The sequence below is a fragment of the Polypterus senegalus genome, chromosome 1, assembly GCF_016835505.1.
Source record: "Polypterus senegalus isolate Bchr_013 chromosome 1, ASM1683550v1, whole genome shotgun sequence".
In the NCBI taxonomy this organism is placed as follows: Eukaryota; Metazoa; Chordata; class Cladistia; order Polypteriformes; family Polypteridae; genus Polypterus; species Polypterus senegalus.
The window spans coordinates 73490744-73515471 of NC_053154.1; the positions used below are offsets into that span (position 1 = coordinate 73490744).

Sequence of the window (24728 nt, forward strand, 5' to 3'; positions counted from 1 at the left end):
TCTGTGTAGTAGATATTTGGCATGATTCAGCAATACAATCAAGGTCATGGGGAACTTCATCATTTCTGAGGGGGGATTAGATTTGGTCTTGTGTGTTACAATTGAATAACACAAAAATTAAAGAGGGGAAGGGCAGGTATAAAGTAAGATCAAAAAAAGAAAACTGATACTAATGTTTTAGTCACTTTGTTACCTAACATTCTTATCATGAAGAGATTGACAATTGTTTTTTTCACTTTGCCATAAAGACATTGCAGAGTGGTGACATTTTGCATCATGGAGGCAATTGAGCCAGCAAATTTTTCTGTTGGATTAACTGGCTAAGACAGTTGCTTTCTGCTTTTCAAACAGGGCACAGACCCAAATTTGCATCTGAAAACCAATTGGGCCAACCTGTGCCAGGAGCAGCATCCAATAGTAAAGAACCAGTTTCAGAAGTATTCTTACAATGCAATCCTTTGAGCCATGTTTCTTAAATTAGAAGTATTTCTGCTTAAGTGTAAACCTCAGCACCTTCAGAGCTGTAAGTGAAGGGTTGATGAGTTCTCAGATCAATCGAGTTTAATTCTAAATGTGTGAATTGACACTAACAAGGAAGAAGTTGGAATGGAGGTGATGTACTTTGTCCATATTACTTGTGCATTAATAAGTGAATCTACTTGTTTTCTTCTGATTGCTTTGTAAAGTGCAAGGTGATGCTACTCTAAAAGAAACAGTACTGTAAAATGTTTGGGGTGATGTACTTTCTGTTTTTTCTTTTAGTTCTTTATTTTGTACAAATTAATAATTTGCACAATATTCTTATTTTTCAGCCTTATGTTTATTTTTTTCACTATCATTTTGATTTTCATGGGTGCCGTGCATTGTTATGTCATCAGGAAAAATGTTTTTAAGATGGTGTCCTCTGCCAGCATCCAAACAAATCTTTTGCAGTGTAATTAGAGGTATTATTAGAAGAATTAGGATAGCACCGCTTTTAAAAAGGATGTTTGACTTTGATTTTTGATTAATGTCTGGACTTTGGTCAGTTTTGTTCAACTTTTATATTGTTGCCCATTTTGAAATTTTAGTTTGTTAAATAATAGCATTAATTTCCTAATCAAAAACCTCCTCCATCTTGAGTGGAACAAGTTAAAATGACAATAAATAGTATATGGTTTAATTTTGTGAAGGCTGGAAAATCTCACAGGGAAAACCCTAAAGATGTTTTACTGAGATATACCTGTGACTCTGAATTGGATTAAGCAAGTTTGTGAATGATATGTGTGCCATTCTGGAGTGCCTATTTGATGCAGGCTTTGTAAGCTAGGACAAGCTTCCTTGGTCTTCTAACTGCACACTAACAGGTTAAGGGAAAGTGACATTGTAATAATTAACCCCAAGCCCTTACACAAAGTATGTGTGAAAAAGTAAATGTTAAGCTGTTTTAACTTTTATCTCTTGTCTTTTTCTCTTCATGTTCTTGAAATGATTCTACCAGTCCCTGAGTTGCTTCTTCTTTCCCCTCCCATTGCCACTGAATATCATGTGAACAATCAATATAATCTGTGCGCAGAATTGATAGAGTTCAAACACAAAACTACAACAGCGAGCGTATGTAAAACCACTACATTTCATATGCAAAACCAATATAGTAATCACATAAAACCAGCATGTTATGGATATAAAACCAGCATATTACACACATTAAACCAGTATATGACTGACATGTAATTGATCTAGTGCATACACAAAACTGACAGAGATCATACATGAAACTGAAGTATTACCCACATGAAACCACTATAAGACTGACATGAAGCCAATATAGTGCATACACAAAACCATTGCTTTATAAGCTGACTATTCAATTCTTTATTGTCATGTGTACAAGTACCATGTACAATGAAATGCTTGCTTGCATGTGCCCCCACAGACAGTGAACATAGACAAAAAAAACACTATTAATAATTGAATATAAATAAGTAAATAAATAAAACCAGAATGCTAGGAATAGATAGAGACAGTGGAGACTATAAATAAATAAATAATAAATAGAGACCAGTAGCATATGAACGCAAGCCAATATAGCACATATGCAAACTGGTACCACATGAATGCAAACCAATGCAGATCATTCACAAACAAATAACAGACATGCCTAAAACAGTGATACACAAGTGCAAATCAATGTAGTTCATATGCAAACCAGTAGTATACATACAAACACTAATACAGTTCATATGAATGAAACCAGTATTGTACGCATGCAAACCAATAAAGTAAGCATGCAAATAGTAAACACTCATAACCCAAGAGTGTGAACACGTAAACCAATAGATTACACACACAAATACCTGATTTATGGCCTGTTTGGACCCTCATAATTTAAAAGACACCTTGCTGACCACTTGACTCACAATTTTGGATTATATATTATACACGGACAACATTGTTGAGAACAACTGATCAAAGTTTCAAATCTAGTTGACTGACATAGATTACCTCATTCATAAACTTGGCTGAATAGCGTTGGATAAGCACAGGTTTTGCAGTACTAGTCATTTGTACATCAAAGTGGTCCATTTTGCTAATTACAGCATTGCAAAAGCAGGAGAGAGTATTAAAAGAAGGAAAAAATCAGTATGAGTTTTAATTAGGGCTGAAGTGGGCTGCTGTTTTACTAAATATACAAATACCATTCTGATTAATAGTCTAAGGGTGACAACACCTCCCACCCACCTTTCGGTTACAAAATAGTATAAATTAGAAAAGTATCTGGAAGAGGACGAAGAAGTCAACAAAAACATGGAGTATTGCCACTTATTTTTTTCAATTTCAGGTGCTGGTTTTATCATGATAATGACAGACAGTAACACAGTAATTAAATGATCATGTGTTGTGTATCAACAGAAAACAGGAAGGAAGTGGAGAAGAAGTTGGAAATTGCAACTCCTCTCTGTGATATACATTGTGCCCTGAGAGATGAAACACCCCCTTCTGGAAAAACCGGCAACACCAATAATACCCACAGAACCTTTGGGGTCTTGTCATGAAAAGCCTCCCACAGCACATTAGTATCAGCAGTCGCACTTAAGTCTGCAAGTTCTTCACACAAACTGTATGCAAACCCATTAGAAATACTAATGTGTTTAGAAACACTAAACACATCCAACCTCATTCTTCTAGTAGGTGGTAGCCTACTGGACCTAAGCTGGATATTCAGAGTAGCAACAACAAGTCTGTAGTTGGAATGCACAAACTGAGCACTTCCGTAGACCCAGCAGTTCTGTAGGAGCCTTCAGCATCTGCCCATGAGGGTGTGGTTGATCTCTTTCATTGCACCACCAGTATTGGAGTACAAAGCCTAACAATGTGACTTAGGGTGCTGGAACCAGGATCCATGGGGACCGACACAGTCCTCATAGTCAGCCCTGTCAGTGGTCGCATTGAAGTCACCTATTACCAGAGGAGTGCAAATAAATTCTTCACTAAGACATCACTCACTGTGGATGGAGCATGCACTAAGACAACAGACAAGATGCCCAGCGAGTGCCTTAATCTGAGCCTCATAATATGCTCGATGAAAGGAGTGACATTGGACACTATCGGAAGGAGCCAATCTGCCACAGCAACAAGTCAGAGTGACCAGTAAAAGTTGTGCCCACTTACAGAGATCTAGCCAGAGAGTTCCACCACTGAAATGCTGAGTTTACAAAGCTCCTCTGACAGCAGAGAAAGATGATCATCATGCTGGAGAGACAAGATGCTCCATGCACCTACCCGGATGGGCCACCTCAAGTTGGGATCCAAGTGCTGACGTGCAGTGGGTGACGCATAACACCACACCAGTTCCGGTCCCCAACAGGCCTGACCCCATTGACTCTTCCAGTTATGAGGCTCCTGAGGGCTTCCCATACTCCCTTCATAATGTGAACAGCTTTACTGTGAGCAGCTGTAGCAGAGTTTCTCGCGTGGAGAGCAGAAAGGTGTCTTGTCCACCAATTCAGAGCTACACGGTTTTTACAGTGGCTGGTGTGCCAATCCTGCCACCAACCCCCAAGTTTTCCATGCAAGTTGGAGGACCACTTGCTGAATATATGAGGTTTAATAATGATCAGGATTCAAATGTTAGCCTACAGGGAGAGTTATTGAAAAGAGTGAATACTTTTAAATATCTAGGATCAATGGTAGCCCAAGATGGAAAACTAAATGCAGAGGTAACCCAAAGAGTGCATTGTGGAATAAGCAATTGGAAGAAAATATCAGGAGTGTTGTGTGATTGAAGAATTAAGGCAAAGGTTAAAGGTACAGTTTTTAAGACAGTGGTAAAACCAGCAGTGATGTATGGAGCTGACACATAGGCAGATAAGGGAATGCAGGAGAAGAAGTTAGATGTGGCAGAAATGAGATGGATGTATGGAGCTACAAAAAGGACAGAATAAGAAAAGAGACAATTAGAAGTACAACAAAAGTGGGATAGCTAGCTAAGAAAGTACAGGAAAATACTGTAGGCTGAAGTGTTATGGACATGTGATGAGGAGAGATTATGAATATGTGGACAGAGACTGATGAGAATGGAACTACAGGGGAAGAGAAAGCATGGGAGGCTGAAGCATAGGTGGATGGATAAAGTAAAAGAAGATCTGAAGGAAAACCTCTTGACTCGTGAGGAGGTGCAGGACCAAGCTGTTTGGAGAAGAGTGATGAAGTTCATGGACCCCACAGAATAGTAGCAAAGATGAAGAGGAAGAAGAAGAAGAAGCAGAATAATTGATTGCTTGCTGCTGCTTGCTCAATGGAGGGAGTTCCGTGGATGTAAACCTTGCCTTTCATTTGCAGTTTTTAAATTCTTTTTATTTTTTATTTGTCCATGCCTATCACATACAATTTGGCTCTGGCCATGACTCCCAATTTAAGTTGCTTGGCAATTTCAACTACAAGCAAACTAGATAGAGAAAAGCTCATACACTCGGAGACATCTAAATTTCACCCAGACAGCTATAAGCACAGGATTCAAACCCAATCTCCTGAACTTGAGAGATATAAAAAAAAAAAATCGATGAGACCAGGGGCCTCATGTATAACGCTGTGTGTAGAACTCACTCTATAACATGGCGTAAGCACAAAAGCAGGAAAGTATGTACGCACAGAAAAATCCAGATGCAGGAATCTGTGCTTACGCAAACTTCCACGTTCTTCTGCTACATAAATCCCGATCAACGTAAAAAGTAACGCACGTGCACGCGCCTGCTGTCCCGCCCCAACTCCTCCCAGAATTACGCCTCTTTGAATATGCAAATCAATATAAATAGCCCTTAAGCTCAACGTTCTGTTAAAAGACAATGGGAAAAGCACGGGGGAAAATATAAGAATTTCAGCGAATACCAAGTGGAGGCAAGGAAAAATATACTATTTGTTGGTTTAAACAGTCGTATAATCAACAAAAGGAAGTTGATCGAGTGACAGAGTGTCGGAGAAACTCGAAAGCTCAAGTTCACAAAGTCGCTCAGTGCCCAAAATAAAAAAGAAGTCACATATCAAAGTCGACATGAAAAGGCAAGTTGTAGCCCACCGTCTGAGTGTCATATGAAAGCTTATTAGGGTACAGAGAAAAAAAAAAATAGGCACACAGTGGGAAAAAAGCACGAAATGTCAACTTTAATTTCGAAATTTCCACTTTAATCACGTAGTTTATTTTGTCATTAAAGTAAAACATAATAAACTTCATCTTAAAATCGTTTAATTTACTAGTTTCTCAAACCCCATCGTAACTAAAGTAGCACGTTAAATGCTTTGTTTTGTATTTGATCTTCTATGTGCTCTATATGCATGAATCACTACGTGCTTCCGTGCTTTCTCCAACAGGACACAGAATCCATTACATTCATAATATTACAGCTCTCTGAATAATTAAAATAGTGACATGTATACATGATATCTTTTTTATGATGATAGGAATGAAAGCATGTTATTAAACATGGGCTCAGTGATTGTTCATGTCTCAGGCAAGATGCTTGCTGTGCCATGTGCGACCTTCGATGAAATAATTTGTTGCAGCAGTACTGTCTCTTTCAAACGTACTAACCTCCAATTCCTGTCCTTACTTTTCTTTCTCCAAATACCCAATTGCCACACAATCAGCTCTGTAATAGATGTTAAGCTATCTGTAAGCTTAGAACGACAATTCTTCAAAACTTTTAAGGAACATTGAAATATCTTTGTAGTACGTGTTTAATTATTCTATCCATCTATCCTTCTAGTGTTGTGCCAGCCCAGCAAGAATACTGCACGAGGTAGGATCAATCCGTGAACTAGCTAGTGCTGCGGCACCGTGTCCTCACATGTTTAATTATTAACAATACAGACTATTTAAATGAAGTTACAGTTTTATCTGTATAATATAATCAACATATTTTGCTGCATTTCATCTTAAAAATTATATCGCCATCATATGTAAATACGCGCTTTATAAAGTGGCGCAGGTTGTGCAATATTATAACTGTAATGCAAGATTACAGTCAGGTGATTGTACTTATAAGTACAAACAGTTCTACAAGGAGCACTTGATAGACTGATTGACTGTGTTTAAAGTTCTTGGGATGAAACTGTTTCTGTACCGCAAGGTCCATACAAGAAAGGCTCTGAAGCATTTTGCCGTGGCTGAGGCATTGTGTGCTTGATGCTGTATACCGATAATTCCGATCAGCTGCTGCTGTGATTCCACACTCAGATACAGTGATATAAATACTCCGGGTGGTGCAGTGAGAGTAATATGGAAAAAGATGATCCGCTGTGGCAACCCTTAATGGGAGCAGCTGAAAGAAGAAAGAGAAGGTGCAGTGAGAGTAACAACGCTAAAGCAGTTATGGTATTTGGAATACAATGGCTATTCCCTGGACCATTGTTGTTACAGGTTAATTACAATCAGATGCATTACACTAATAAACAATATGCGATTAGTTTCAGTGTATTTATAAAGCCGCGTCAGGAATGTGGATCTAAGAAAGAAAGGGTAACCACACAGGAACAGTAGCACTGCTTTGACGCTGGGTGCCGCCAGTCTGCAAAACCGAGCGCAGAACTTGCGTACGCCAGGGTATGAGGCACCATGGAAATGTGCATGGCTTTATGCCAAGTTTAGGTTTTATACATCGTGATTTGAGCATGTAAACGTTCATACGCAACATTTCTGTGCGTACGTACCGTTTATACATGAGGCCCCAGGCCTTTCACCAGAATGTTGCTTGTCAATCCCTAGTTGACTAACCTTTTCAAAATATCATTGAATTGGTTTTTGAAAGTTTGTAAAATACCACTTTCTGCTACTCAGCTTCCTAACATATAATTGTTCTCTGTGGAAATACTTCCTAACATGAATGGGCACAATTGTAACACAGTGTGTTGTGGATTTGAATCCTGAGCTCATTGTCAATGAGGAGTTTGCATGTTCTGCATGGGCTTTCCTTCCATTTCCAAAAGTTAATTAGCAATTCTATGTTGGCCCACTATGGATATGGGTGAGAGTGCCCAGTGTTGGAATGGTGCTGATGGCTAATGCTGGGTCTAATGCTGCTCCCCTATGACCCTGAACTGCATTTAGTGGGTCTGAGAATGTTATGTTTAATTTGTGTGAAACCTAAGATTTACCCTTTACTAGATTCCATTAATTCTCCATAGCTCTGTTGAAGAGCTTGTTTTTAAAGAACCAGTAGAGTCCTAGAAAAGTTGTACTTATAAAATAAAAAAACACATAGGTATTCACAATGTTATGCAAACTTACTAAGGATGCACATCTGGAATATCTTAAATCAGATTTTAGATGGATATGCCTGCATGTACATTGAAAAAAATTTATGTGGGGGACAGTGCTTGACAGGCAGAAATTACAAATCCCTTCCTTCTCCAGGAATGCTACACACCCAACTGTGTAATGCGGATAAACTGTGCAAAATTGTGCAAACAAGTAAGGAAAACAAAACCTTTAACGTGTTAGATGCAAATGCAATAGCTTTAAAAGACACAATGGGGCATCCAGCCAACCCCACCACTAGGCAAACAAGACTGGAAAAAACACGTGAAGCTCAAAATCAGCTGTGTATGCCTCATTCCTAGATCCATCCAAAAATACAACAGCCCCCCGCTTAATCTCATAAAGATCGCACAATTGAGTGCCAGACATCTTTAGATAATTAGCCCTGGACTTGTGTTGAGCAAAACACTTGTTAAAAAAAAAACAACCAAAAAAAAAAAACCAAAAACAAAAGCTGGCTATTCCTTTGTCTGGTGCTTGGCTCCGACATTGTGCATATAATCAGACTGTGATGAATTTCAGTGCTGCTCAAGAAAAAACTGACATCATCCTGCTGCTGCTATGGAAACATTTCTAGTGCACACATTTATGGCTAAATATAGATAACATTACAATTACAAAACTTTTCACTTTCAATTAAGCAGGGATAATTACAAACAAATGAAACAGTCAAGTGTCACTCAGTGTGGGCAGAAAAAAATGACTTACTACTTCTAATATACTGATAGTGTAACAGTAATTGGGAGAGAAGACATTCATTATGCTTTCAGTGTGTGCTCATTTCTCTGATGAGATAAGCTTTTTAAGACTTTGTGATCAGTTTTAAGAGCAGCATATCAACTAGACATTTGTTTGTTAATATTAAAGCCGTGCTTGGTCAGATTGTCAAAATGTCATGCTCTTAAATACCACATTAAATGAATAAAACTGCAGATCTGTGAAAATTAGGTTCAAGTCACCAAACAATTAACTACCAAAATATTCTGTTGTCTAATTTTTAAACAAGCAGAAGAACAACACCTTCCTGTTTTCTAGGCTGAGATGGCGAAATGCCTAAAGGGCAGGTTTGGAAACCACAAAGAAACAAGTTAATTTTTCACCAAATGACCAATATTTCTTTTCCCGTGTAATATAAAACATAGGCCACTTGTGCAGCCGTGTTCTGATGTCCGCTCTCAAACCATGGCCAAATGCTGTGCTAATTATTGGACATCAATATAACAATCCAAATTTAAACCAACATAATCCAAGGTAAGGGCCAAGAAGCTTACACCAATAACTATAGTGTTGAAAGCTAACTTACTAAATAACGGTGCCAGAGTGGCTCTTGAGAGTAAGGCCATAAGGGGGATCATCTTTGTTTAGCAATAGACCCATCCACATGAAGGTTCCAGAAGGAACATTTGTTTATTTAGATCCATAACAGGAACCATACAATACCCATGAATAGATGGTAACAGATTTGTTAAATACCAATGGCTCATGATTTTAGAAGAACTCTTGCTGCATGCAATCACACAAGTCCAGCTTTACTTAATCTGTTAGTGTTCTGCCAGGTTGCCTACCATACATTAAAGATTCTTTTTTTTCCACAAATTAGAAGTTTTTCAAAGCACAAAGAACCAACTTCATATGCAAAGAAATTGTTCTTTGTTAAGCAATGGAGCTATGAGAGATTACACAAACTAGTAAAGAACCATAAAGGTGCCATCGAAGAGCCATTATTTTTAAGAGTGTATATGGCAATTGTATTTACCCACAGCAACACTATAGCTGTTGAAAAGAAGAGTATAATGGTTCTAGCAATGGCAGAGGGTTTCATATCCCAGCCAAAATATGAGTTACGACATTACCTAGTCATCAAGCTAAGGACCCATCCAAAATATCAACTAGAACATTACCAGGACAGAATAACATCATAGCAGATGACTGAGGAAATACTTAATATTAAAAAAGTTCTCCTGGACACTAGGTAGCAGAAGCTAATTTATGCCATAATATTGCAGAATCCAGCAGGGGTGCCTGGGTGTTGTAGTTCAAACAGGTAATCCTGTTGGCAGAGCAACCTGAGGCTCATCCAACAAAATAGCCTCAATACTTTGATAGCCTTCAGGCTAACCCTGAAGTGCTTCAGGATCATGTCAGTATGACAACTGAAAACGCTTCTGGTCAGCATTTAAAAGGGACCCCTAGCCCATGCCCAGGGGAGTCTGTAGCTGAGAGTGAACTAATGACTACAGCTCACCTGACAAGGAGAATGTGAAAGATGGAGGAGGAAGAAGGAAAAAGCAGGAAGGAGCTTCATTATGAATTTACTTATATTGAGCTGTAATCTAGTCGCCTCACTGGTGTCCGAAAGTGTTTATTTTGTTGTTTAGTCCTGGAGAGAGTATCATCTGCTGTTATACCCTTTCCTCTGCATTTTTTTTTGAATCAATACTAAACTTTCTGGCCTAATGCACCACTCTGAATGTCTATCTAATCAGCTTATCATAAGGAGTTATCAGATTTTTGTTTTCAACTAAATAAAATTAAGTTCTGTGAACCACCCATTCTATTTATCAAGGTGCCAGAGATGGGTGACATTTTGCATGCTAGTCAAACTTATACTGTAAGAATTTCACTCTACTCTGTATATGTGACAATACTGCTACTGTCTTCAATACATGTTTATCTAGAAGATAAGGAGGATAGAAGCAGCTTTGAATGAGGTGCAATCCAGGTTGGGGGTTGATTTGTTTCAAACAAAGTCTTGTAAAACTTGACTTTTTTGTATGGAATTTTATTTGATTTTAATAAAATCAATAAAATCCAAAAAAAAAAAATGAATGGGGGGCAATGCAGGATAGACTGTTTACTATAATTAGAGTGAAAACAAAATGATTACATGTTGCACAACAAGAAAGAAATTTCAGTTATTTTTGTCAGTCTTGCACCAGTTAGCACACATGTGTGATTTGTATTATACTCGCCTGTTCTATTTTTGGAATCTCTGAGCATTCCACACAACAGTTTGGCACACGTTTTGCATTGACATATGCACAAGTATGGATATACTGTATAAACTTTCAGTTAAAACAGACATATCATAAATATTGAAAAACAGTCTTTGGACAGTAATATACTGAGGTTTCATATGGATAGACTCAAGACTTAATGACCTGGGTGTATCTAACAAAGCATGCTAAAGAATTCAGTTTTGTCAGTCATTGTCTAAACTACTTTGTCCTGAATAGGATTGTGCTATGGGGATGGGCGGCAGGCCTTTAGGGGTTGGGTGCTAGAGCCTACCCCATCTAGTACAGAGAAAAGGCAGGGACAGACCTAGGAAAGAGTGCCAGTCCATCACAGGACAAATGCACACACATAACAACACACTCACATAACACACAGCACAACCACACAGTACTGCCAAATTAGGATCACCGATTCACTTGACATGCATATCTTTGGACTGTGGGAGAAAATTGGAGCACCAAGAAGAAACCATCGCAGACTATGGAAGAACATGCAAACTCCACAGAAGGAGAGGACCCGGGATGTCTGCAGCACTACCACTGTGCCACCCATTTAATTTTTTTCCCAGTGTAAATTGGCATGGACAGTAAGTGAAACTGACATGGAACATTCAGTATTCTTAAACAGTGTTGTAATAGTGGTCATAAAAAGAAAGAAAGAATCTGCTTTAATTCACTGTTAAAGTAAAAGTGCATTGCTTATATAAGCAACTCATTTTCACTGGTAACGATATAAAATAAGAGCATTGTCAATAAGGAATGCAGAAAGTTCAAATGAATATCAGTGGCAATTCAATTACAAATATTTTTTATGCATTACTTATTTTATATATTAATGCTTTCCTTTTGATTATTTATGGTTGTTTCTTTAAACAAAAACAAACATAGTAATTTAAGGATCACCAGAAAGAGAGAAAAGTACTTTTATTCTTCAACATTTTGTTTGGTAATTTTTTACATTTTAGGTGTGGTTAAACATTGTGTTCAATATAATCAACAATTGTTTATAGAGATTACAAACTTTGAAAGTGTTATTGGGCTCAATTGAATAATAAAGAAAGCAAAATATAATGAATTGGTGTGATGTAAATGAAAAGAACATTACCTCAGTGTCACTCAAAGACACAAAAAGAGAGTTATACTTCAGTGAATTGGTACAGCTGGCAAAACTGCTACTTAGAGATCACTTAGAATCTGCTGGGCAATGTATGATATGAGACTGTGTCATGCATGCTCACCTGGGAACCTCCTTGCCAAGCTCTAAAAAGGCACCACTTTGGGACAAGAGGAGGCACTGGCACTAACCATTTCTTCAATCTCCACTGCAGTTCTGAGAGGACCTCCCCGCCTCGCCCTCAATGCCAGGAGAACACCCCATCCCTTCTACCCAGGACGCCATATAAAATCAGGCAGTCTACAGAAGGAGGTATTCATTCTGAACCTGAACTTTAATGGAGACACAGCTCACGATGAAACCAAACACCTTGCACTATTAACACCCCATTGACCTGACTGCCCATGCACACTGATTTTTTTTTTTTTTTTGATTCTCTGATTAACAAGGGTTGCCCGGGTGGCACCCCAACATTTCTTTGGCATCCCTGCTCTGTTTAATCACAATGGATTATATAAAAATAAATAAATTATAACAATACAAGCACCAAAAAGCAAAAACAGCAGTAAAAGATGAATTCTCAATTTATAGTTTGATTTTTGCTCTTATGATAATGTATCAGGAACAAGAAACGAGTGATTAAGAAAGTCATTGCATAATCAAAATATCAAAAACCTTACTTCCCTTATTCCATTGCAGGTTCACAGAAAGCTGAGCACCACCTAGTTAGTATTGGGTATAAAGCACAAATGAATGCTGCTCACTGGTACCTCACAGGGCACACTCACATATAGCATAAATCATATATGCTGCATAAATACCTACTTCTGTTTCCTCCCACACCTAAAAATGTGCATATTAGAGTATTTGGCCCAATAAACATTTCCTCCCACACTCTAAAAATATGTTTGAGTGTTTTTAGAGATTCATAATTAAATGTAAATAATAATAATAATACACTATGTGTATGATTACTGTGCCAATTTAGACTCACCACATACAATAACATGGAAACAGAAGTAATACAGGGGGAAAAAAAGCAGGATCACAGGTGGAGAATGTGCACTCTTCACAGACGATATCCAACCCAAGAATGAAAAATAGATTGTTGGCACTGTGAGTCACCATTACTAACCACTGCACCTTTCATCTTACAATAACAAACTACTGTAAATACTTTGTGAGGCACAATATAAATTTACTGCATGTGGCAAAATATGTTACGTATGTAGGTCTAAAAGCCAAAAGAGGAAAGGTACTAAGTCACCAACTCCTCTCCTTTATGTAAATTTTTCATTCTCTGAAATGTATCAGGGATTGATACAATACAAGGTAAGAAATGCATCATCTGACATTCTGTCAAAATGTTACACTATGTTAATATATAGTTTAAATATGCTAAGCAAAGTAAGCAGAGATTATCACAGATCTGCATTCGTTTAAAGTTTATTAACAGATGTTACACAGATTTATTGGCAACTTTGAACAGTATAATAAAAAAGGTCCACAGATAACTTAAATATGTGATTCAAGAAACAAACAGCACATTATGAATTAGGGTGCCAGGGACCTCAAATTTATAAAACTTGGATTTGAGCATGAAAATATGCACATGTCAAAAACAAACAAGAAAATGCATACACCACAAAAATCTGATTTATAAAATTTGTTATACATAAGAATCTGTTTATAAATTACAATCACCTTGTAAATATGTGTACAAGAACACACTTTGAACGCTGACCTGAATCATCCATATATGGAGCATGCTAATCAACCTCATACATACAGCATGCCATCACAAGGCTGCAGAATTTCATTGGCTGGTAGAGCAGCGTCCCACCTGATGCATCTAGACACCACCACCTGCATTCAAAAGTATCTGGCTGTACTCCGCAATTGAAAGTGCAAGATCATACACAGCATTATAGCATCTGTCCTATGTGCTCTGGGGTCCCAGGAATAGTGTAAGATACCATCATCTGAGCAGGTAATCACTATCACAATGAATAGCACAGGCCATATAAAACACAGAGGGTTCAGCCAATTACCTTCCAACATGCCAGCCACCATGTACAGTTCTATCATATCTGTCAAAGCTACTTTGCTTAAAACAAAAGTGAATAACAGGTTGACTCAGGCCACCGAGATTTGCCAGTCACACCTTGGATGAGTTGTGCATTAATGGAATGTAACTGCTTTGTTGCCCTTATTACAATATAAGGGGTGCAGTAAAGTGAGAGCCAGACACTGCTGCAAATTGACATTTTATGCAGACAAAAACATGTATTTTTTGTATGTACAACCAAAACATATGAAAACTGGATATTGTGCCTCAATGGTCTGTTAAAAGGCTCCAGCAAACAGGTATGAAAGAGTGAAGCTTGGCTGATATGTTCCTGATCTGTTGGCCATTTCCCTGAGAACTGACAACCACAGGTATAAACTAATGAAAAGCCAAAACATTTTTGAGATGTAATATGTTTCTCACATCAAAACAAAATATAATAATGGATCCACGGTAACAATTATTAGGAGTGTGAGTCGTCATTTAGCTGGTTTGGTGTCATGTTGCAGGTTTTCCGAAATGTTGCTTAAGCAGGGGTCAGAGTTGCCATAAATGTATGCAAGCTTTCGAAGCAAGTGTTCTTTTACAAATCCTAATGTTTGCATGGGAAGTTATGTACACACATTTCAAGCCTCTTTTTTGTGCATACACAAACTTTGTAAATGAGGCCCCAGGATAGCATGGTATGAGTACTTTATTTGCCATAGAGCTAGACATAAACCTGTGGCAAGTAGGGTGTATCAATGGTGTTGCACAGATGTATATGTAAAGACTGTTGCTCTACCTAAAAAATAGAAATGAGTTAGATTCAGATGTAGTGAAATTTGCAGAAACCAAATACTAATACCAGGCATCAACACTGGAATATACTGTGGATGTAGCCAATAATATAAAATTAAAAGAGTGTAAACTCTTCAAAGAGGGAACTGGAATTCATTAAAGATAGGTCTCCAAGTATGGGGCACAGGTAATTAAATGATTAAAAGTTATCATCCTCCATGTAATGAGAAGAAGCATTTAAAAATCCTCATAGAAAATAATGTAAAATAGGTAGCATATATACTCAGCAAAAAAAGAAACGTCCTCTGACTTTCAACTGTTTTTACTTTCAGTAAACTTAATGTGTAAATATTTGTATGAACACTAAAAGAGTCAACACCATAAGATATAAACTAAAAATGTTTCACAATGTGTCCCTGAATGAAGGGAGGCTCAAAATCAAAAGTACCAGTCAGTATCTGGTGTGGCCACCAGCTGCTTGAAGTACTGCAGTGCATCTCCTCCTCATGGACTGGACCAGACAGTTCTTGCTGTGAGATGTTACCCCACTCTTCCACCAAGGCACCTGCAAGTTCCTGGACATTTCTGGGGGGAATGGCCCTAGCCCTCACCCTGCGATCCAACAGGTCCCAGACGTGCTCAATTCCTTCGACGATAAACACGAATCCGTCCATCACCCCTGGTGAGGCAAAACCGTGACTGATCAGTGAAGAGCACTTTTTGCCACTCCTGTCTGGTCCAGCATGCCTAATGCACGTTCACACAGATGAGCAGGGACCCTGGGCATCTTTCTTTGGGTGTTTTTCACAGTCGGTAGACAAGTCTCTTTAGTGTCCTGCGTTTTTAGAACTGTGACCTTAAATGCCTACTTTCTGTAAGCTGTTAAGGTCTTAACGACCATTCCACAGGTGCATGTTAATGAATTGATTATGGTTAATTGAACATGCATAGAAAACATTGTTTAAACCCTTTATAATGAAGATCTGTAAAGTTATTTGGATTTTTAAAACATTATTGTTGAAATACACAGTCCTGAAAAAGGGACGTTTCTTTTTTTGCTGAGTATATATAGTACATCACACGTTATGATGTCATTATGGTGAAACTGTACACTGCACCACATTTAGAGTATTGTATGTAATTCTGACTTTCATACTGCATTGATTGGCTCATAAACAGAGTGGAGCTGTGGAGGCCTACAGCTGGACTCTTTGAACACTTAGTTAGCCTAAAAGCTGTAAAAAGAAGAGTAACAACTTGAATCATTGCCCTTTGGGATAAGTCCCTCTCTAACAGAGAGCCCAATCTGTTCATTTTTAGGCAAAGAAGATTTAATAGAGATGCAATCTCCATTTTCAAAATTTCATATTTTCAGCTAAATAAAGCTATTAAATTCATGAAACATGTACTTTGCAGAGCTGTTAAAAATAGTTGCATTCAAGAAAGAACACAAAGATTACAAAGCATTTCTCTACAAAAAAGTTAAGGCATATTGGAATAAACAATCCAGTCATGATTTTGAAATATATCCCTTGCATGTCTTATTAGAAAATTTACATAACTTGAGTAAGTATTGTTTGTGTTTCAATAAAATGTCTAAATAAAATAACATAAACATATTGGGTCTAAATTATATAATATTTTTAAAATATTTTTAAAAGTAAAAGTAAAGTACTGAGGATTTTTAACATTATTGTGGTAAATTAAATAGCATACCCTTGGAATACTTAGAACTATTTGCTCAGGAGTGTAAGAAATATTGGAAATTAATTTTGCTTTCAGTGCATGCAAGGCCTGTTAAGAGTCCAGACTTACCAAAAAGTTGAAGCAATATGTTGTGTGATTCTGTTTTCTAAAGCAAGTGTGCATCAGTTAAGTCTAATGGCCAGAAAAAAACACCTTACAGAGAAAGGTCAGTAAAATAAAGTAGGACCCTAATTACCTAATTACTTACTATCATTGCCAGGGAAAAACAGTTATTTGATTGATTAACATCCATCAGTAGCTTCTTCTCCCTAACACTATTCACATATGAATCTTGAGTACTTAGAATGGTAACCATCTCAAACTGGCCTAAGATGTATGGTTAAACAAAAAGGAATTCAAAATGAACTCTCCTGATTATGCCAATAAAACCTTTGTAGAACAGGGATACAGGTATTCAACCCTCAAGCTAAGAATGTGAGTGAGACTCACCAAAAATGTCAGCTTTGCTGGTGACTTACCCCGCTTGGTCAGGCTCAACCAAACAACGTAAGTAAAAGATCAGTGCAAATTATACGTTGGCAATGGAAATTAGCTCAGATGTGGAACAATACCTTAGATGTGGAACATTTCATGACATCCAGGAAAGATGCTGGAACTGAGGAGGTTGAAAAAGGTTAACTAGCTACAGTCTGACTCATTTCAGTGCCTAGCACTGTCTCTTAAAACAGCTGCCTCAACCTGGTGTAGATTTTTATACCAGAACTGTCCTATAAATTTTGAGGGATTCTTATAGTACAGGTCCTTGTTGGGTACCAGTTATGTGTAGCTGGATTTTGAATGATGATAGTTACAGAGAGGAAAGCTTAGCATGTTGCTTATACGTAAAATCTTTTTATTACATTCAGTCTTCTTAGAAATGGTTGGTAGGGTATTCAGATAGATTTACATGTATTGTACTTATTTCGCTGACACCTTTACCCAAGGTGACTTACAACATTTATGATACAATCGGTTACATTTCTTTTGGTTTTCTAATTGGAGTACAGGCAGGTCAAGTGACATGCTCATGGTCACAAAGTGTCAGTAGTGGGATTTGAACCCACAACCTTAGGGTTTGAGGTCCAAACCCTTAACCATTACACCTGCGCAGGGTGGCTTTACTTTCACTGGGAGATTTCACATATTGAAAGATGGATTCACCTATTCTGTGACTTTCGAAGGAGTGTCTCTGGTTGGTCCAAGTAGTACTGATGAATAATTACTGCACAATTTATTCCAACACAAGGTTACTCATATGTGTACAGAGTATTTCTGTCCATAATAGCCTTTGTCACTTGATCTGAAGCTATACGTTTATGACACTCCATTGAAGGTGCTGAGCTATCAACTGATCAGGTCTTGGTGGTCAGTTGACTCAGATGGTCAGGGTAACAGTCGGACAAACTTGGGAAGCCCACATAGGTGCTGAAAGTTTACTGGGGATGCCAAGTTTGTGCTTATGTTCAGCCTAAGCTACTCCTGCATCTGTGGGCAGGAATGAGGCATTTAGTCTCAAAGGATCCTGGTTCAACACCTGAATAGTGAAGGCACTTGCAAGAAGCTGCAGCTGAAAGTGTTGGGGCCAGATTAGACTGTCCATGAAAGAACATGTGAAGTTGATGAACAGGTCCTCAGTGGTAGAACATTAACAAAGTACTAAGAGATATGTGAATTGTAGAAAATACAGAAGTCACTAACCAGGTAGGCAGAAGTGACTTCTTACTTTAAAGGGGCAGAACAATATGCATAATCAGGGTGTACATTAACTATACTTTGGTATTTGGGAGAGCTAACACCAGACCATCTTGAAGAAGGGGCAGGAAGGGTGGTAGTTGTGACGATGGGATCAAATAAAATAAGGTATGGAGCCATGTTGTTAGGCAGATCTTAAAAAGAAACTGACATTTCTTGAAGTATATTAATATTAATGTCAACATTGTTGGTATACACTCCTTTCACTCTGCCTCATAGTTATTAGTTGCTTTTTATGATATGTTGTCACAGACATTGTAAATTTTTTTCTTTAACAGTTTATGTGTATGGCTACTTACTTTATGTTCTCTTCATTTAAATACACTCCCTTTTCAGAAAGAAGAAAACAGATGAGCTCCTTTCTTTCTATCCTTGGGTGGGGTCATGGAGACCTCTGGGGACCTAACATATTCTTGCAGGCAGGCTTAGCATGGAGGTCAACAAATCTTAAAATACATTCTACATAGCTCATGCTAGCAGCATTCACTAGTGTAACATTAACACCCTCAGACATATTGCTCATTTTGGATTGCTTTGCAAAACTAAAAGGCATAAAGAAAAGAGACAATAATGAATATCATGTGTGTTTTTGTGTTTTATTTGTGAGTCAAAGCCATTAAACTAAGTTTGAATTGTAAGTCTAGTTAATGTACCTTTCAAGTGAAAATCGTGTGAAAACTGCATACCAGTTTGAGTTAGGGTCATTCCTTCATTGCCTATGCATGATAGCATAACTGAAAAAAATATCTCCTATAATTTATTACAAAAAGTCAGTATGCATTTTAGGTTTATAATAATTTTAAATGTTGAAAATTAACATTTAAATAATAATAGAGACACCCCAAATTTCAACATTTGACTCTTTAAGGGGAGCTTCTGTCTCATTTCAGATAATACCATATTTTGCTCATTTTTTTTTTTATCAAAAATGAGCCTCAGTCAAAAATACAATTTTTTTGGTAAAGAAATAGTTTTTTTTATAGAAATTGCTTTTTAAAAACAATTTCTTTATGAAGAAATGACAGTCTCTCCTCAACACAAAAAAGAAAGGTACATGAATTGTAATGCATAAAATAAGCAAAATGAAGTGAAAATAATGATGTTGACTTACATAGGCTAACCAGTACTTATTATGGTGGCCACAATACATTGGTATACACCAGCAGCAAGGATAACTATCAAGCTAATTCAGTTGATGGACATTTCTTCTTCTGTGACTAAACTGAAGTTACAGAAGTCAGGGTCTGTAATTAGAGATGATATTCAGGATCAATAATCTCCAAGACATTTCACAAGTAGGCTCTTTATTAAAGAAAGGTAATGAAGAACCCTAGAATAAAATAAAGATTCCACATCCTTGCTCACAATGTGTTTAAAAAGTATCACACTGAGGAATATATGATGAAAAGTCTGATAGGGCAATGACACAAAAATGGAAGCTTCTGACCTGAACGCAAAGCAATGTGTAGCACAGATCACACACAGGATGCCAGACATATCATACTGACCCCACAGTAAGGTGTAGTATTGGTAGCATGGTGCTGTAAGGATGATGGGGGTGGCAGTCTTGTTCAAATTTACAAAAAGATGAACTGCATGCAAGACAAATAAGATTCAGGAAAATCCTTATCTTTACTTCTAGAACACTGCAATACGTTTGTGTTTCAGCTGGATAACAATCCAAAACTGTCAGAGCAATATGCCGTGACATAAAATGAAAGATGTTATTTCAGTATGGTGTGGTGTTCCAGGTGCCCGCAGCCACTGAATGTTTCCCAGGACATCAATAGTGAAAAACCAGGAAGGAGTTGAGGACACAAACAAGTTAATGGTGATAAAAGTGAAAAATGCATATTTATTAAAAACAACAACAATGTAAAAATTGCAGCACAGTTTAAATCTTCAACAAATAATCCATAAAAATAGTACTATGACAATAAAACCAATAAATAAATAAATCCAACATGCTGTTAAAAGCCGTGCATAAAATCAAAGTCAGGACTGCTTCTTGCACATCCACATAGGTCTGCTCAGTTGGACTGAGACACGAGACAATGCAATTTGTCATACAGCATCTATCCCTGCCACCTTCCATCGGTGCCCATTGGGACAATCCAAGCCTGGCTCCCTCATCCTGCCTTCTTTGCCAGTAACCTGTAGGACCCCAGGAGTAGTCAATATTCCTGGCTCTGATCACTTAGCAAAGTTCCATCCTCCCCTGGATTGTCATTCCTCTTACTCCACCACGGGGCTTCACCAACTGCTTCACCTCCACTCCTCTAAACTGTCCCAAATGCTTGATTCTGCTGTCTTTTTCCCTTTGTCCTTGATTTCTTCTTTGGATAGTTTATCTCATTCCCATTTTGATCTGCTTAGATCCTTTATATAACCCTGTGAGTGTTGGACTTACAATCACTGACCCACGGAACTGCTAAAGAGGGTTAGCTGTGCAAATTGTGCATACTTAATTAAGCCATTCCCCGATTAGTGCTCCTTGGCCACACATCTTTCCTCCATATACCCAGACGCTTGTGTCTGAGCCACACTATTTTAAAACAAAACCCTGCACCTGTGCTGATTCACACCACAGACCTATGATACACCTTACCACATATGGCCCAGTCTGAGACTTCAATATAAATCCATCTAATATTTATTACAAAGAGTAAGCATTGCCATCCATCACTTCTCTCCAAACAACTTAAAACAATGTAAACAAAAGAAATTACAGACATGAATGGGCACATTTTTTCATTGCAATGTGCAAAGATAATACAGCCACGAAAAAAAAATGACTTTTTGATTGTAGTAACGCTCAGAAGTGGTTTAAAAGAGAATTGTCCCTGAAAGAATATTGTCATCACATAACCACTATCACTAGTTTAACAACTATTTTCTGGATTTACCCATTTGGCCAGTAGCTCCCAATTAATTTTTCTCTCCTCTCTGTGTTCCTGAGAATTCTCCATGTGCAACAGAGTGTTACTCTCAGATTAAACGTTTCAATCTAACTAATACATAAAACAAAAATCTGGAGTGTGAAAATTATTTTTTTAAAAACATATCCATTTATATACTTGGATCATACAGTCTGCTAGGCATATGGAATCACTGGATTTCTTTTACAGTTAATGTGTCTGGACAACCTTAATAAAGTAGTTGGTAAGTTTTAAGAAGTTTTACATTTATAAATGTTATGGTTTTAAGGGTATTAATCAAGTTCACCTGCTTTTTAGGTCAATAATTAAGTATAATATAGCATAACTATGTTGTTGTCAAGCTTGTGATTGTAATCCTGGTTTCAATGCCACAACGGACAGTTCATTTTATCATGTGTAAATACTGAAATTTGTAAGTGAAATTTGCTTTTAAAAAGTGTGTGTTTCCCCAGATCAGGGTCTTTACTAGAAGACTGTAGCAATATCTGCATTCTGTTTGTGACAGCCCCGCACAAACAAAACAACCTTATTTTAAAACACTCTAAACCTTACCTGGGGTCCCTACCTGTTTCAGGATGCTACAATAATCACATTACTTGCCATCATTCTGCTAACTTGCTGTCTACCCATCTTTGCACAAGAAAAAGTTGCACTTTAAAATTCATTAGCTACAAAAGTTGAATCATTGGAGGGAAGCAGAAGCTACCTTTCTTCTCCCCAGTGAAAGGCACAAGGTCCTCTCGGTCAGCCATTTCTAAAGCTGATTTTTCCAGGTGCTCCATCAAGGCATCTCGATTGAAGGGCCCAGTCGGACTCTTCTTAGTCTGATCTCTCTGACGAAAGCCTGCTGGCAGCATAGCATTCTGGGAAAGAAAACAAAATGTATTTAGTACGCATACCCAGATTTAAAACTGTGGCAGCTCTGTACCAAAGTGATTCAAATTAGTTTTTTGTTTCCCCAAACTGAGGGAGTAAGTAAAATAAATACTGTTGTCAGCAATTCAAATTCAGAACACTCAGCTGACCTGGGGAGTGGAGTTTGAGAACCATTAATAAATACAGCTGGTGGGATGAAACCTGAAAGATATTAATAGTTTGGAACAATTTTTAAACTCTTACCCTTCCCACCCATTTTTGCTGATGAAGAACCCTTCAGATCTGCCTTCTTTTGTGATAATGAGCTCAATTGTTTATCCTTCTTGTGTGGGTAAGAGGAAACCCACTTGTTTTATCAGCTGTGAAACCAGCTATTTGTCATCACTCACAGCATGTGGGAGCTGTGATCCAAGCCTTCAGCATTAGAGGTATGGCAGCCATAGTCAACAAAGTATTAGTGGGCTCAGTCACTGGTTAAAAGATGGAGGCCCTCAGAAACTTTGAAAATATGTTGGAAACCTATATGTTAGCAGGTGCGTGCAAATTATAAACATTTAGTCAAAGAAAAACAGTATTATGATTATTAGTGGGCAAAATAATAAAATAGTGGTTAGTGCTGCTGCTTCATGAATCTAGTATCCTGGGTTCAAATCCCATGCCTGGTCATCCAAGGTCTTTGTCTGTGTGGCGTTTCTACTTTGTACCTTTGTAAATTTTCCTCTTACATCCCCTAAGATGATGATTTGAACTTGGTAGGTGTGTGAGTGGGTTCTGAGATGGACTGATGTTTAGTCCATGGTAGTTTCCATCTTTGCATCCAGTGCTACTCGAATAGGCTTAGTCCCTGCAATACTAAATTGCATTTAGTAGGTATAAAAATGCTATGTTATTAGTGTTAGTTTACTGTATATTAGGCTGATGTTTTTTATTCAAAGTGAATTACAAGACTAACATACATTAAATTGTTTTAATTGGAGCACAGGTCCAGTTTAATAATTTAGCAGTTTGTCACAGTGCATTTTAGAGGCAGAAACTGAACCAGCAGCCTTTGGGAATAAGGTCCTGTGCTTTGACCACCACACCACACTGTAAGGCACAAGAAAAGGACATTGCTGTGGCCCCCACTACACCAGTCAACTTTAATACTTCCTTAACAAAAGATCTTACAGCATGCTCAAGAGAAAAAAAAAACTACAGTATAGCTTTTCTAGAAGTGTCTGGATGATCCCCTGATTATGGAGGGATGAGGGGGGATCAGAAACTAACAAAAGTGAAACAAATAATTCTTTGCATTCTGAGAGCATTTAAATAGAATGTTTCATTTTTAGTCGGAATCCTGTTTAGCTCATTATATGCAAACCAGCATCCACATCATCCACCATACACCTTGTGCAGCCAGCTTTAGGTCCAACCTTTTGATTATAGGTCACATACATGTGGTCAAGGACCCTCATTGGCATGAGGAAAACAGCAACAATTAGGAACTAACGCTTGATTAATTGCTCCATGTTTGATTTACTGTTTAAGGACTAGAATGATTATGGTTAGCACTGCTCATTCCATGGCTGCATTCACTTTTTAATGTAATCTAGAATAGTTTGTCACATTGTTCCAGCCAAGCATTCCTTCAGCTCAGGCTGGGGGAAAGCATTCTGAAAGGTTTACATTTATATATTTTTGCCTTTGCACTGTCCAAGGTTCTCTCACATTATTGCCTATGTGTCTGGGATACCTCTGCTCCTCCACTGAGAATGTGCTTGTTTGCACACAACTAAATGACATCCCTTTCTAAGCTTGAATGTGACATCCACAGCTTCTTTCAGGGTTATCTTCTCTCTCTTCATCTCCTCCCACTTCAAAATGGGATTGATGTGCTTCATCAACCTTCTTCATAGAGCTTGGTCCTACACCTCCTCCTCGGTCAAAAGAAAAACATTTCCAAAAAAGTATGAACACACATCTTCAAGTAACAATCCAACAAAATTGCAAAAAATGCAAGAAATTTCCAAAATGTTTCCAAACCAAGATACCATAAAATGTAAAAATTTTATCTCAAACTTGTATATTTACACATTTTTATTTTATTATGGATAACTTTACTGATTCATGGATCATTTCCTCCTGTTTCCCACTTTATTGAGCATCTTTCAAATCCTGTCTTTCTCAGATTATATTGCCTGCATTTCTGTCTGACACACTTTTATTTATTTTCTCTTCTTTGATTTTCATGAATTTACTCTAAACGAGGGCTGATTTTTTTATATGATCTCAACAATTTGTCGCTAAGTGCTGAAGTTCATTTCCAGTACATTTGTACTAGGATGTGCATACAAAATTTCTTCCATTTTTAAACTTAATTATTACTAATGTGACTGTGAATTCCTGGCCACATGACTCTTACTTGTACCTTGTAGTCTTCTAAATAAAATGCAGTTGAAAGGCCAGACAAAAAGAAACAATTGTCAGGTACATAAACAATCTTTCATCGCAAGCCACTTTAGTACACCGTATGGGTTTTAAAAACTGAAAAAACTTTATAACTCCAGTTTCATAACTTTGTATCTATCTATTCATTTTCTTTGTCCTCTTTTCCAGTTTGAATCCTCATACTTCCAGCCTGAGGAGCAAAGCTAGATGGTGGCTC

General features: G+C 37.7%; 1 protein-coding gene across 1 annotated transcript in view; it reads right to left on the bottom strand.

Annotated features, from left to right (window-relative positions):
* The window catches only part of tmod4 (tropomodulin 4 (muscle)), a 106141-nt gene that overhangs the window by 36362 nt on the left and 45051 nt on the right, over window positions 1–24728 (bottom strand). The window contains exon 3 of the mRNA XM_039750733.1: window positions 21915–22071. Coding sequence (XP_039606667.1) covers window positions 21915–22071 — 157 coding nt within the window. The remainder of the gene's footprint in view (window positions 1–21914; window positions 22072–24728) is intronic.